The sequence below is a fragment of the Saccopteryx leptura genome, chromosome 2 (assembly GCF_036850995.1).
Source record: "Saccopteryx leptura isolate mSacLep1 chromosome 2, mSacLep1_pri_phased_curated, whole genome shotgun sequence".
Lineage (NCBI taxonomy): Eukaryota > Metazoa > Chordata > Mammalia > Chiroptera > Emballonuridae > Saccopteryx > Saccopteryx leptura.
In genome coordinates this window covers 230,769,219-230,781,173 of record NC_089504.1, presented here as the reverse complement: position 1 = coordinate 230,781,173, position 11,955 = coordinate 230,769,219, and the positions used below count along the sequence as shown (strand labels likewise).

Sequence of the window (11,955 nt, the reverse complement as noted above, 5' to 3'; positions counted from 1 at the left end):
AGTTGAAAATGTATGGTTTCCTTTGACCTACATGGCATTTTTAGAATTTTTGAATGTTCTCAATATTTTAAAACATGGAAAATTTCACCTAAATATCTGGGTTTTTGGCTTATCTTGAAAAATTGTAAGATCTGGTGTGCTGGGTTCATTTACATGTCTATTTGGTCTGGATAAGGATCTGAAGGCCCTGGCCGGTTGGCTCAGTGGTAGAGCATCAGCCAGAGTGTGGATGTCCTGGGTTTGATTCTCGGTCAGGGCACACAGAAGTGACCATCTGCTTCTCTACCCCTTTCTCTCTCTCTCTCTCTCTCTCTCTCTCTCTCTCTCTCTCTCTCTCTCCCCCTCCTGCATCCGTGGCTCAGTTGGAGCAAGTTGGCCCCGGGTGCTGAGTATGGCTCCTTGGCCTCTGCTTCAGATGCTATGAAGAGCTTAGGTTGCTGAGCAACAGAGCAATGCCTCAGATGGGCAAAGCATCTCCCCCTAGTGGGCTTGCTGGGTGATCCCGGTAGGGGCGCATGCTGGGGTCTGTCCCTCTACCTTTTCTCCTCTCACTAAAATTAAAAAAGAAAAGGATCTGACCCTACTGCACCACCTCCATGCCGTCTTTGACCTAGTGATTATCTACTGAGTGTCTGCTTATCCATAGTAGTGCAGAGAACTGGTTTATCTGAGCTTGAAGCTTCTAAGAAAAGTCCGCTCTTAACCTCCTTCCCCGACCTGATTTCTCCATATTCATATTCTTGATTCCAAACTCTATTGGAAAGAGCTTTTGAGAGTAAGGAGACCTGGGGTTCCTATCCCAGCGCAGAGCTCTTAATGAGCTGAGCCAGTTCCACCTCGCTGGGCCTTAGCTGTCCCCATCTGTAAAATGGGCTGAAGGTCCTCTGTGTTGAGGCCTGTCGTCTGTGCAGCTTAATACTTACCAGTTCTGGCACCCACGGAGGAAGTCGCTCACACTAGGGGGCGCCAGGGCCGCCTCAGAGCTGGTCCCCGGAGGAAGGAGGGTCCCTGGCGGGGCGTCGTGGGGCGGGGCATCGGCGGGCGGGCACTGGTGCCAGGTGCCGTTTGGTCCTCCCCGGGCGCCGTAGGCGGTGCATCCAGCTCGCGCCCCAGGCAGAGGTCCTCCCGCGCCTAAGGCGACGGCCGGAGCTGAGAGCAGCTGCTGCGGCCCCCGCCTCTTCCTCCCAGTTTCCGCGCCCCCGAGGACCATGGCTGCACAGGCGGGTAAGAAAGGGCCGTGCCGTTAATTCGGAAGCCGGGCCCCAAGGTGCCTGCGGGGGGCCGGCCGCTTCTTGGGGGGCTCGGGCTAAGTGGACCACTTTGCGTCCAGGCTCCTTAGGAGAATTTGGAAAGTGAGCGCGTAACTCCGAAAGAGTCGGAGGTTGAGGGACTCCGGGAATTGCGGGGCTGGAGACAGAGGGCTCCGAAGGGCTCGTAAGGGCAGGCGGATGGGGCGGCTTCCCGCGAGTTGAGGTCCCCGAGAAAAAGGATGCTGGTGCTGCCAGGGGGGCCAACTTTTCTGCTGAACTTGGCGCCAAATTAAAACGGAGGCGCCTGGGTTCTCGTGGAGTGGGGGTTTTGTGGCGTATGGGGAATACGAGAACCTCAGGGTTCGGGCAGTTATGAGAGGGTGGAAAGTTACCCCGGTTTCTAGGTTTTCAGTCTAAAATGGAGGAGTATGACTTCCCAACGGAACCAAGGCAGCTCGCGGGTGTCTTGGGGCTCTTTGGAAATAGGAGATTGTGGGTTTCCTTGGGGTTTAAGACACGAATTGGGGGTAAGGAGAGACTGGAGCACTCTTCCTGGGGAAGGTGGGCCCTCTGGGGTTCTGGGTTCTCCTTTGACCTAAGACAAGACTCTCCTTTGGAAGGAAGAGTCGTCCAAGAGTGAAGGGGAGCTTCAGGGTGAGGTTAGCTGGGCTTGCGGTCCCCTCCCAGTCGCCTCACACACCACCCTGCAGCTTCCTGCGGTCCTCGCCTGTCCTCCAGCACCAGGGACTTTCTGTTGCCTGTTTCCCAGCCACCTGTGTGGGTGGCCCATCCTCTAGGTCCACCAGGGTCAGCGTCCAGAAGCTTTCTAGGTGGCAGGAGGGAATAGTGGAGGAGGGAGCTTGTCCTGGATATCAGCCCCCACTTCCTGGCTTTCTGCCTGTGGACAGTCACTTCCTCCATCCTGAATACAAGGACCAGGCCACCAGTGGGTCACTTCCTCACCATGGGAGCATGGGATTTTTCTCTTTATTCTTGATAATAGGCTTCTAGAGAAAGAGGCCTAAGGAGAAAAATGCACACTGTTCCTTTCTTTTCTTGTTAGCATACAGAGTTCTTCCACTCGGATTATCTTTTTTTAAAACAAAGTTTTAAAAAGGTTTCTTATTTATTGATTGATTTTAAAAAGAGAGGAAGGGAGAGAGAGAAAAATGACCTGTTATTCCATTTATTTATGAATTCATCGGTTGATTCTCATATCTGCCCTGATGAGGGATGGAACCCACAACCTTGGCATAGCAGGATGGTGCTCTAACTACTGAGCTACCAAGGTTTCTGATGTCTTTTCTAACCTCTGTGTAACATAGGTTTCCTGTCTTGTACCTTAATTCTCAGAAACTTGTAAAAGATTTTAGAGTGCAAGTGTTTATTAGATTTTTTCTGAGTGAACCAAAAAGCTGTCTAGAGGCATTAAAGCCTCTAGGTGCGTTGGTTTATACATTCTTCCATAAGAATATTTGTTGGATACTTCTGTGCCATGCACTTAGCCAAGCACCGAAGAGTATGGTGATGAATAAAACGAGTACAGTCATAGAGATGGACAGTAAATAATTGAGGTAACATTTGAGATAAATGCTATGATAGTTGATATTAAACAATGAGGTATGAAGAGTGCACTGAGGTGAAGAGAGTGAATAGGGAATACTTTCCTTAGAAAGCAAGTTTATGCTTACTCCTGAGACTAAGTAGAAATTAGTCCAGCAAAAAAAAAAGGGTAAAGAACATTCCATGCAAAGGGGACAGCATAAGAGGCCCTGAAGTAGGAAGGCTAGTAGTACCTTTGAAGAGCTGAGAGAAATCCAGAATGACTTATGGGTGAGGAGACTAAGGCTCAGAAATGACTTCAGGATTCCATAGCCAGCCTGACCAGGCGGTGGCGCAGTGGATAGAGCATCGGACTGGGATGTGGAAGACACAGGTTCGAGACCCCGAGCTCACCAGCTTGAGCGCAGGCTCATCTGGTTTGAGCAAAAGCCCACCAGCTTGGACCCAAGGTCGCTGGCTTGAGCAAGGAGTTACTTGGTCTGCTGTAGCCCCACGGTCAAGGCACATATGAGAAAGCAATCAATGAACAACTAAGGTGTGGCAACGAAAAACTGATGATTGATGCTTCTCATCTCTCTCTCCGTTCCTATCTGTCCCTATCTATTCCTTTCTCTGACTCTCTCTGTCTCTGAAAAAAAAAAAAAAAGATTCCATAGCCAAATAAATGACGGTAGTTATTTTCCAACTTCAAATATAGTGCTTCACTCTCTCTATTATCAGAAATAACAGAATGAGTTTGCTTGGCGAGTCAGAGAAGGAAGTGGGACTTAAACTTGCACTTGTTCTGTTCCCAGACAACTCCGATTCCTGTGTAACAGGAGAATCAACTACAAAGAAATCAAATATTTACTGAGTGCCTATGATGTCTAAGGCACTGGGCTGGGACAAGTTTTACCTCTTATAAATTTTAACAGATGCTAGAGCTAGGAATGACTTGAGATAATGTAACTCTTCTCACTTTATGTATGAAGACACTGAGGCCCACAGATGAAAATGGATTTGTCCAGGGTCACTCAGCTAATGGTAGAGCCAGGATTAATTTAGGATTTCTCTTCCATTTCTCTTTGTAATATTTCAGGCTGCTTGAGGCATACAGAGTCTGTCTGGCAAACAGTACTCCCTTAATAAATATTTGTGGAAATAAATATGTGGTTTGTGCCTTCAAGAAATTCACTGTCTGCTTAGAGTAATTAAGAAAAAGACAAACTATATAAAGACTGGGTTTTTTTTTTGGGGGGGGGAGTTTTTTTTGGGTTTTTTTCAGAGACAGAAAGAGAGTCGAGAGAGGGATAGATAGGGACAGACAGACAGGAACGGAGAGAGATGAGAAGCATCAATCATTAGTTTTTCGTTGCGCATTGCGACACCTTAGTTGTTCACTGATTGCTTTCTCATATGTGCCTTGACCACGGGACTTCAGCAGACCGAGTAACCCCTTGCTCCAGCCAGCGACCTTGGGTCCAAGCTGGTGAGCTTTGCTCAAACCAGATGAGCCCGTGCTCAAGCTGGCGACCTTGGGGTCTCGAACGTGGGTCCTCCGCATCCCAACCAACGCTCTATCCACTGCGCCACCGCCTGGTCAGGCTATATAAAGATTGTTAAGTGATAACATGGAATTTCAAAGGTGTGAGAGAGCTCTATTCATTCATTCTACAAATATATATTGAGTTCCTGCTATCTGCCAAGCACTTCTAGGCCCTGGAGATATTCAGGGAACAAAATAGACCAATCCCGGCCCTGGCCGGTTGGCTCAGCGGTAGAGCGTCGGCCTGGCGTGCAGGGGACCCGGGTTCGATTCCCGGCCAGGGCACACAGGAGAAGCGCCCATTTGCTTCTCCACCCCCCCCCTTCCTCTCTGTCTCTCTCTTCCCCTCCCGCAGCCGAGGCTCCATTGGAGCAAAGATGTCCCGGGCGCTGGGGATGGCTCCTTGGCCTCTGCCCCAGGCGCTGGAGTGGCTTTGGTAGCGGCAGAGCAACGCCCCGGAGGGGCAGAGCATCGCCCCTGGTGGCCGTGCCCGGTGGATCCCGGTCGGGCGCATGCGAGAGTCTGTCTGACTGTCTCTCCCCGTTTCCAGCTTCAGAAAAATACAAAAAAAAAAAAAAAAATAGACCAATCCCTTCCCTCATTTTTGGTGGAAAGAGATAAACAATAATTAAATATATGAATATCCGAAGTCAGGGATAAATACTCTGAAGAGAAATAAGTAAGATAAGAGCATAGGAACAGTGGGAGGTCAGGGAAACCTCTCTGGTTAATGACATTTGAACAGAGAAATGAAGCAAGGGATTAAGCCATCTGGGGAAGGAACATTTTAGAAAGGATAAAAGGCCCTGAGCCAGGAATATGCTTGACATTTTTGAAGACCAGCAAGGTGTCCAGGATGGCCACCAGATTTGGTCAGGGAATGCTTCTTTTTTTTTTTTTTTTTTTTTTTTTAGGGAATGCTTCTTAAAAGAGGTAAGGCTGATCTGTTTTTAGACTATCAATCTGGCAGAATGAATTAGACAAGGGCAAGGAAGGGCACCAGTCTACAGGTGGATACAGTGGGTCCTGAGTTGAGGTGGTGATAGGGATGAAGAAGGCACTGACCAGTAGGAAGTGCCTCATGTCATGGACAGGATAGCCCTGGGTAGGCATGGAGGGATCAAGGTTGGCTGAAAGCTGAATAGAAACCCATCATGGCCTGACCAGACAGTGGTGCAGTGGATAGTGTTGGACTGGGACACAGAGGACCCAGGTTTGAAACCCTGAGGTCGCCGGCTTGAGCATGGGATCCATAGACATGACCCCATGGTAACTGGCTTGTGCCCAAAGGTCGCTGGCTTGAAGCCCACTGTCACTGGCTTGAGCCCAAGGTTGCTGACTTGAGCAAGGAGTCGAGTCACTCGCTCTGCTGTAGCCCCCTGGTCAAGGCAGATACGAGAAAGCAATCAGTGAAACCTATCATGTTCGAGGGGCTGTATCAACCATTGTTTCTCATTATGCTTTCACCGAGCAAGCCTGGGGTTTTGAACCGGCAACCTCAGCATTCTAGGTCGAAGCTTTACCCACTGTGCCAACACAGATCAGGCTATTTTTGCATCTTTTGAAGACTGGGTTGATTCTCAGGCCAGGGCTAGCTTTTGATCAGTGTAGCCTGGAGGGAGCTAAGTTTCAGGGACAAATTAGGAGGGGTGGGACATCACTTAAGCATTTCAGTGAGAAGACCTGCAGCTGTAGCAGTCTTTGTTTTCAAGTCTATCCTTTTTCTGGATCTTGACCTTTCTTTATACAGTAGCAAGAATTAGATTCTTTTACCTTTTAATTTATATCCAATAGTAGCTAGAACATGAAAATATTGCTTGCTTCTATTAAAATATACCTTGAAGGGTCCACCCTGGGTTTCTATTTTATCATTTCCTCTGCCTATAATTTATTTTTTCAGGAAGGAATGTTAAATACATAGGCCTTGGAGTTAGCAGACCTTTGCTCTAATCTCAGCTCTAACACTGGTTAGTTGAGCATTTCAGTTTCCTCTTCAGTAAAATGGGAACAATAATAGTTCTGCAATACTAGTCCTTACCTCATGCGATCTTTATATTTGATTATTTCGTGCTTGAAGAGGACTTAAGACACTGCCTGGCACATAACTAGGACTCAAAGTAGTTGGGATATTTTTCCCTGTCGTTGATAATGGGTAGAGAACTGCTGTCTGGGAACATATGAATTGGTTAACCAGGGCTCTGGTATAGCTTCTTTGTAGGCCTTCCTTTAGATAAGAAATTGCCAACTCATTCACAGCTAAGTAAACTTTTAGTTGGAAGTGAGAACCTGAGTACCAGAAAGCCACAAGCACCGTCTGTCTTGTTTATTTCTCTGCTCAGTATCTTATTACTCTACCAAGCTTGCCCTGTCCCCGGCACCTGGTTTGTCTCTCCATGACGTGTTTTTTCTGTATATCTTTACCCCTCACACCCTAAAAGTATTCACCAAGAGTCTCCAGCAGTTGTGACTTAGTCTGTGTCTTGCACATGGGCACACCAGAAACATTTGCTGAATTTGTTTTGAGACATTTCTTTTAGATTTTGGAGGTTAGTGTAATCAGCTCAACCTTTTCCCCAGCCAACCCCCTAGATATACATGAAAGATAGAAGAAAAGCTACTCACACTTCAGTTGCCATCTAAGTGCCGACACTATGGGAGTTATTTTCACAGATATTATATTCTTTCTTTAATCCTTTTGTTAATCTGGTAAGGTGGGTGAAATTATCTTTTTATTTGTTTATTCATCTTTTGGTGTTATTCTCTTTTTAAAGATTTAGAGACAAGATCAGAGAGGTTGAATAATCTACCTAAGGATACCACCTAGTTTCAAACCCAGGTCTAACTAGTTCTTCTGCTTGACCCTTATAAATTTTCTCTAATAAACTAAAGGGCAGAAGAGTATAAGAATGAAACTTTCCGAGATGCCTCTGTTTGTGTCTTAGCCTGAAAAATGAGAGGCTCCTGGTTTGATGTCACAGACTCTCAGAGTCAGAAGGAATCATTTGATCCCCTTCCTTTTATGAAAGAAGACTCTAGAGAAGGTCAAAAGCTCCTTTAAAAATCATCTAATCTTTTTTTCCTTAAACACTCCCTTTGGTAATATTCACTAAGGTAGTAAGGAGGGAAAGCATTCAGGATACAGGGGAGAGTAGAGAAACGTCAATCATTAGTTAGTCTTGTTGGTAGTCACTTCATTAAAATCGATCTTTTCTCTCTTGGCTGTTCCCTACCAGTTGCTTGCCCCTGCCCTTCTGCTTCCTGCTTTATCCTGGAACAAGTGAGATTTATACACCTGACCTACCAGTTCCCAGGGGGCATGGCAGTTACCGTACTTGTTTTGTGCTGCACTGAATTGGCTGAGTTTTGTTCCTGGTTCCCATTGTCTAGTGGAATATGAGAAGCATCAAAGATTTTTGTTAAGTGAAAGGATAGGATCTGTGCATGTTGGTTCAGGCTAGGCTTTATGGTCTCATGAGCTCTCAGCCCTTGGGGATTTTTCACCACTTTGAAGTCTGAAAAGGACTAGTTATCAGAAACCCAGCTCTTTGACCAAGACTAAGGTGAATGTTAGTGTCTTGTGGGAAATTCACGGACTCTGCGCTGGGGTCCCAGGCTGAGTGTTTCCACGAAGTCTTGAGCAAGTCTTACCTTGTCTGAGGCTGCATAGGGTAATAAAAATGCAACTGATCTGGTAGTTTCAGAAATCCTTTTGAGCCTCTCCCAGACCACTTTCTGATGGTTAGGAAACTTGATTCTTCTTCTCCAAGCCCATTTTTCTTTCAGAAAAATGAAAGGATTGGATTAGAGTAGATGATTTTTAAAGGCCCTTCTAACCTTACCATCCTGCCAACCTAGTGCCTGCCCAGTGAATTTACAGATTGTTCAAGGGTTACATCACCATTACTAAGTTGGGTGTATGTAAACTGAATATATTTTATATCAGTGTCCAAAAGATCCTGAAGGTGAGAACTAAACTCTGTAATGAGACGTGTTACAATTTTACCTTGTTTAATATTGTACATTTACCACTTCCTAAAAGCAACAAATTCGAATAATGAGGTACAGTTGTCTGATTATTAAGTACCTAATAAGGGCCCCTTATTGTTTGAGGCTGCTGGGGACATTTACTTAATCAAGCTCCTTTTCTGGACTCTGACAATCAGTAACCACTATTGATAAGTCTTCAAATATGAGAGGTAAACACAGTAGAGGGAGAGGGTGAACAACATGGTACAAGGAGGTATTTTCATAGAGGAAGAGTGTCCCAGGCAGACCAGACTGGACTGTAGATTGGTCTTCCATTACGCCTCACAGAAGTCTCCATAAACTTTGAATTATTTATCTTATATTTCCCAAAACGAAGATTGTAAAAAGAGTTAGGATCATCAAGTTTCAGTGCTGTAAGGAAGATGAAGATTCTAAGAGCATTCTTTTGAAGAATGTCCAGACTTGGGAGGCTGAAGGCTCTGGGTAAATGTATTTGCACAAGTACAACATGATAGACCAGGGGTCGGGAACCTTTTTGGCTGAGAGCCATGAATGCCACATATTTTAAAATGTAATTCCGTGAGAGCCATACAACTACCCGTACCTTACGCGTTATCCAATAAAAATTTGGTGTTGTCCCGGAGGACAGCTGTGATTGGCTCTAGCCACCAGCAACCATGAACATGAGCAGTAGGAAATGAATGGATTGTAATACATGAGAATGTTTTATATTTTTAACGTTATTTTTTTTTATTAAAGATTTGTCTGCGAGCCAGATGCAGCCATCAAAAGAGCCACATCTTGCTCGCGAGCCATAGGTTCCTGACCCCTGTGATAGACTGAGGCCTGTGTATCTGCATGTGACTACCTATAGGTACTTATAGTCACCCTGAGAGCCAGAGCACCCATTCCCGTGGAATCATCCCTGCTGACTGTTGCAGCTTGTCCTTGGAAATTACCTTTATAGTTGACAGTTGGGTACAATTTTTCAGTTGGATTTATGACACAAATGGTTGTCTGTACTGCACCAGGCTTTGTGCTAGGCCCTGGAGATGTGAAGATCTTCAAGATGCAATCTTTGCCCTTAGAACTAGAGGGGAGGGGTCAGAGAGAGAGGGACTGAAGGAGAAGATGTAATGAACTGTAATTACAGAACAAATGAATAAAAAACAGGTATAGACAGAGTGAAACAAACACTGCTTTTGGGAGACCATCAAGGAAGAAGTTTGAAGGAAAAGGTTGGTAAATTATTCTAACCAGAATAGCTTGAGGTGTGAATGTTCAGATACAAAAACGTGAATGTGAGTGGCAATAGATCAAGATGTAAGTAGGGCATCCCTTTGTAAAGGATGATGAGAGATAAATGTGCTTTGGGGCTACTTTATGGAGGGCCATTTGTTCCCTCAGTAAATGTTAATGAGGGACTGTAGTAGACCAGGGACAGGTCTTGGTTCACCTAGTTCTTCTTAGCTAACAATAGCCAACTTTAATGATGTGTGAGGAGTTTGGTTCCTGCCACAGGACCTTTACACATGTTTTCCCTCCATCCCAGTCTCTAGTATAATCCTTTCCTCCTCCTTTTTGCTTGTTTAATTTATATTCATCCTTTATAGCTCAGCTTGGAAATTACTTTCTTAAGGAATATTTGTTTGCCCTGGCCTACCCCAACCCCACTTTCCATGTTAAGAACTTGATATAGTCTTCATAGCACTTGCCCAATTGTAATTAAAATAATTATGTTAACCCTGGTGGGATAGCTCAGTTGGTGAGAGCATCATCCTGAAGCGCAGAGGTTGCTGATTCAATCCCCAATCAGGGCACATACAGGAACTGATTGATGTTCTTTTTCTCTCTCCCTCTATCCCTCCCTCTCTCCTTCTCCCTCTCCCTTCTTCTCTCTCTAAAATCAATAAAATAAACATTAAAAAATAATAATTAGGCCTGACCTGTGGTGGCGCAGTAGATAAAGCATCAACCTGGAACGCTGAGGTCGCCAGTTCAAAACCCTGCACTTGTCTAGTCAAGGCACACATATGGGAGTTGATGTTTCTGCTCCTCTCCCCCCCCCCTCTCTCTTTCTCTTTCTCTTTCCTCTCTAAAAATGAATAAATAATAATAATTATTGTGTTATTGTTCAGTATCTGCTGTTAAATCTCGCTTTTGTTTTCAGTACAGTGTTAGACACAATTGGCATGCAATAAATATTTGTTAAAAGAATGACTGAAGTGTGCCCATTGAATTTAACAATAAGCAGTCACTGTTGACTTTGGTGAAACAGTTTCTGAGAAATGGGGTTGAAGTCAGATTGCAGTGGATTATGGTAAGTGGGAAGTGAGGAAATGAGGGCAGTGATGTGTAGACAACTTTCTAATACATGTGGCTGTGAAGAGGGAAGCAGATGGGGTAGAGGAAAAAATAAGGAACCAGATTTTTATTTTTTGGTAAAGTTTTGAACTTATTTAAGTGAATTGCCTGACATGTGATGATGCAGTGGATAAAGCATCAACCTGGAATGCTTAGGTCGCAAGTTCAAAACTCTGGGCTTGCCTGGTCAAGGCACATATGGAAGTTGATGCTTCCTGCTCCTCCCCTGCTTTCTCTCTAAAAAAATGAATGAAATCTTAAAAAAAAAAAAAGTCTTAGGCACCCAAGTGATAATTGGAAAGAGCCAATGGAGAAGAGAGTGGTGGTGGCAATAACTGAAAGGGCATGTCTTCTGAGACATGGACTAAGATGATGAAATCCAGAACAGGAATGCTGTTCTAAGGAGTTGAGCTTTTTTGTCTGTAGACATTGGGAAGTCTGAATAAGACCTGAACTCGGGCTGTGGCGAAGGGCAGGGAAGGATTGGAGAAACGTTTAGGAGGTGGAACCAGAGGATGTGAGAGGAGGAAATAGGGATCTTGATTTTTTGCCCATAGTGCCTTGCACAGAGTAGGTACTACATAGGGTTCAATGGCTTTGCATTTCTTAAGATTGGAGAAAACAGGGCAGGATTTGGAGGGTGTAGCAATAAGAAGTTCTCTTGAATATCCTCATAGTTGAAAGGCCTGATCCTTTTTGCATTTTGGAAACAAGTCATTCAGAGCCAAGATAGTGAATTGTTGAGTAAGTGGGTGGTCAGGTTAGAGAATATGACTTTTGGGTTAGAAATTAAAAACAAGAAACAAGGTGTGGCTTAACATAATGAGATTTGCTAGGGTGGGGCTGCAGTTCACAAACTGAGAGCCCTTCCATGTAAGCATTGCAGAAGTATTTCAAACTGGTACCTCCGGAACTTGGGAGATTTATTTGGATTGTCTGTTCATCAAAAACCCTCTGATTGATTCACTTTCTTGCCCTCTGTCCATAACCCATTTGAATGAGTCTCTCAGACTTTCTGCTTTAAAATTTGTGAGGATGATGATGCACTCTCTGACCTCTACCACCCACAGACCAAAAAGGCTCCTCATGAGAACCTGAGAAGTTTAGATTCAGGAGGTGATGTACATATATATCCTACCACTGTGGAACTAAAGGAAAGGAGCGGTGGGTCAAGGTTTTAAAGCCTTCTGCCAGCTTGTTTGGGTATGAGAGCAGCTGTCCATGCCCTGGTTGCCCCAGAATGCTGCTGAGCAATCTTGAAATACC

At 45.0% G+C, this 11,955-nt stretch overlaps 1 protein-coding gene across 2 annotated transcripts in view; it reads left to right on the top strand.

Annotated features, from left to right (window-relative positions):
* The first annotated feature begins 1,088 nt into the window (after nucleotides 1-1,088).
* LIMK2 (LIM domain kinase 2) overlaps nucleotides 1,089-11,955 on the top strand; it is a 64,342-nt gene continuing 53,475 nt past the window's right edge. For both annotated transcript variants that reach the window (XR_010749344.1, XM_066370486.1), the window contains exon 1: nucleotides 1,089-1,224. Coding sequence is in view for 1 of the 2 variants with exons in the window: in XM_066370486.1 (XP_066226583.1) it covers nucleotides 1,209-1,224 (16 nt within the window). In the remaining variant the exon portion in view is untranslated. The remainder of the gene's footprint in view (nucleotides 1,225-11,955) is intronic.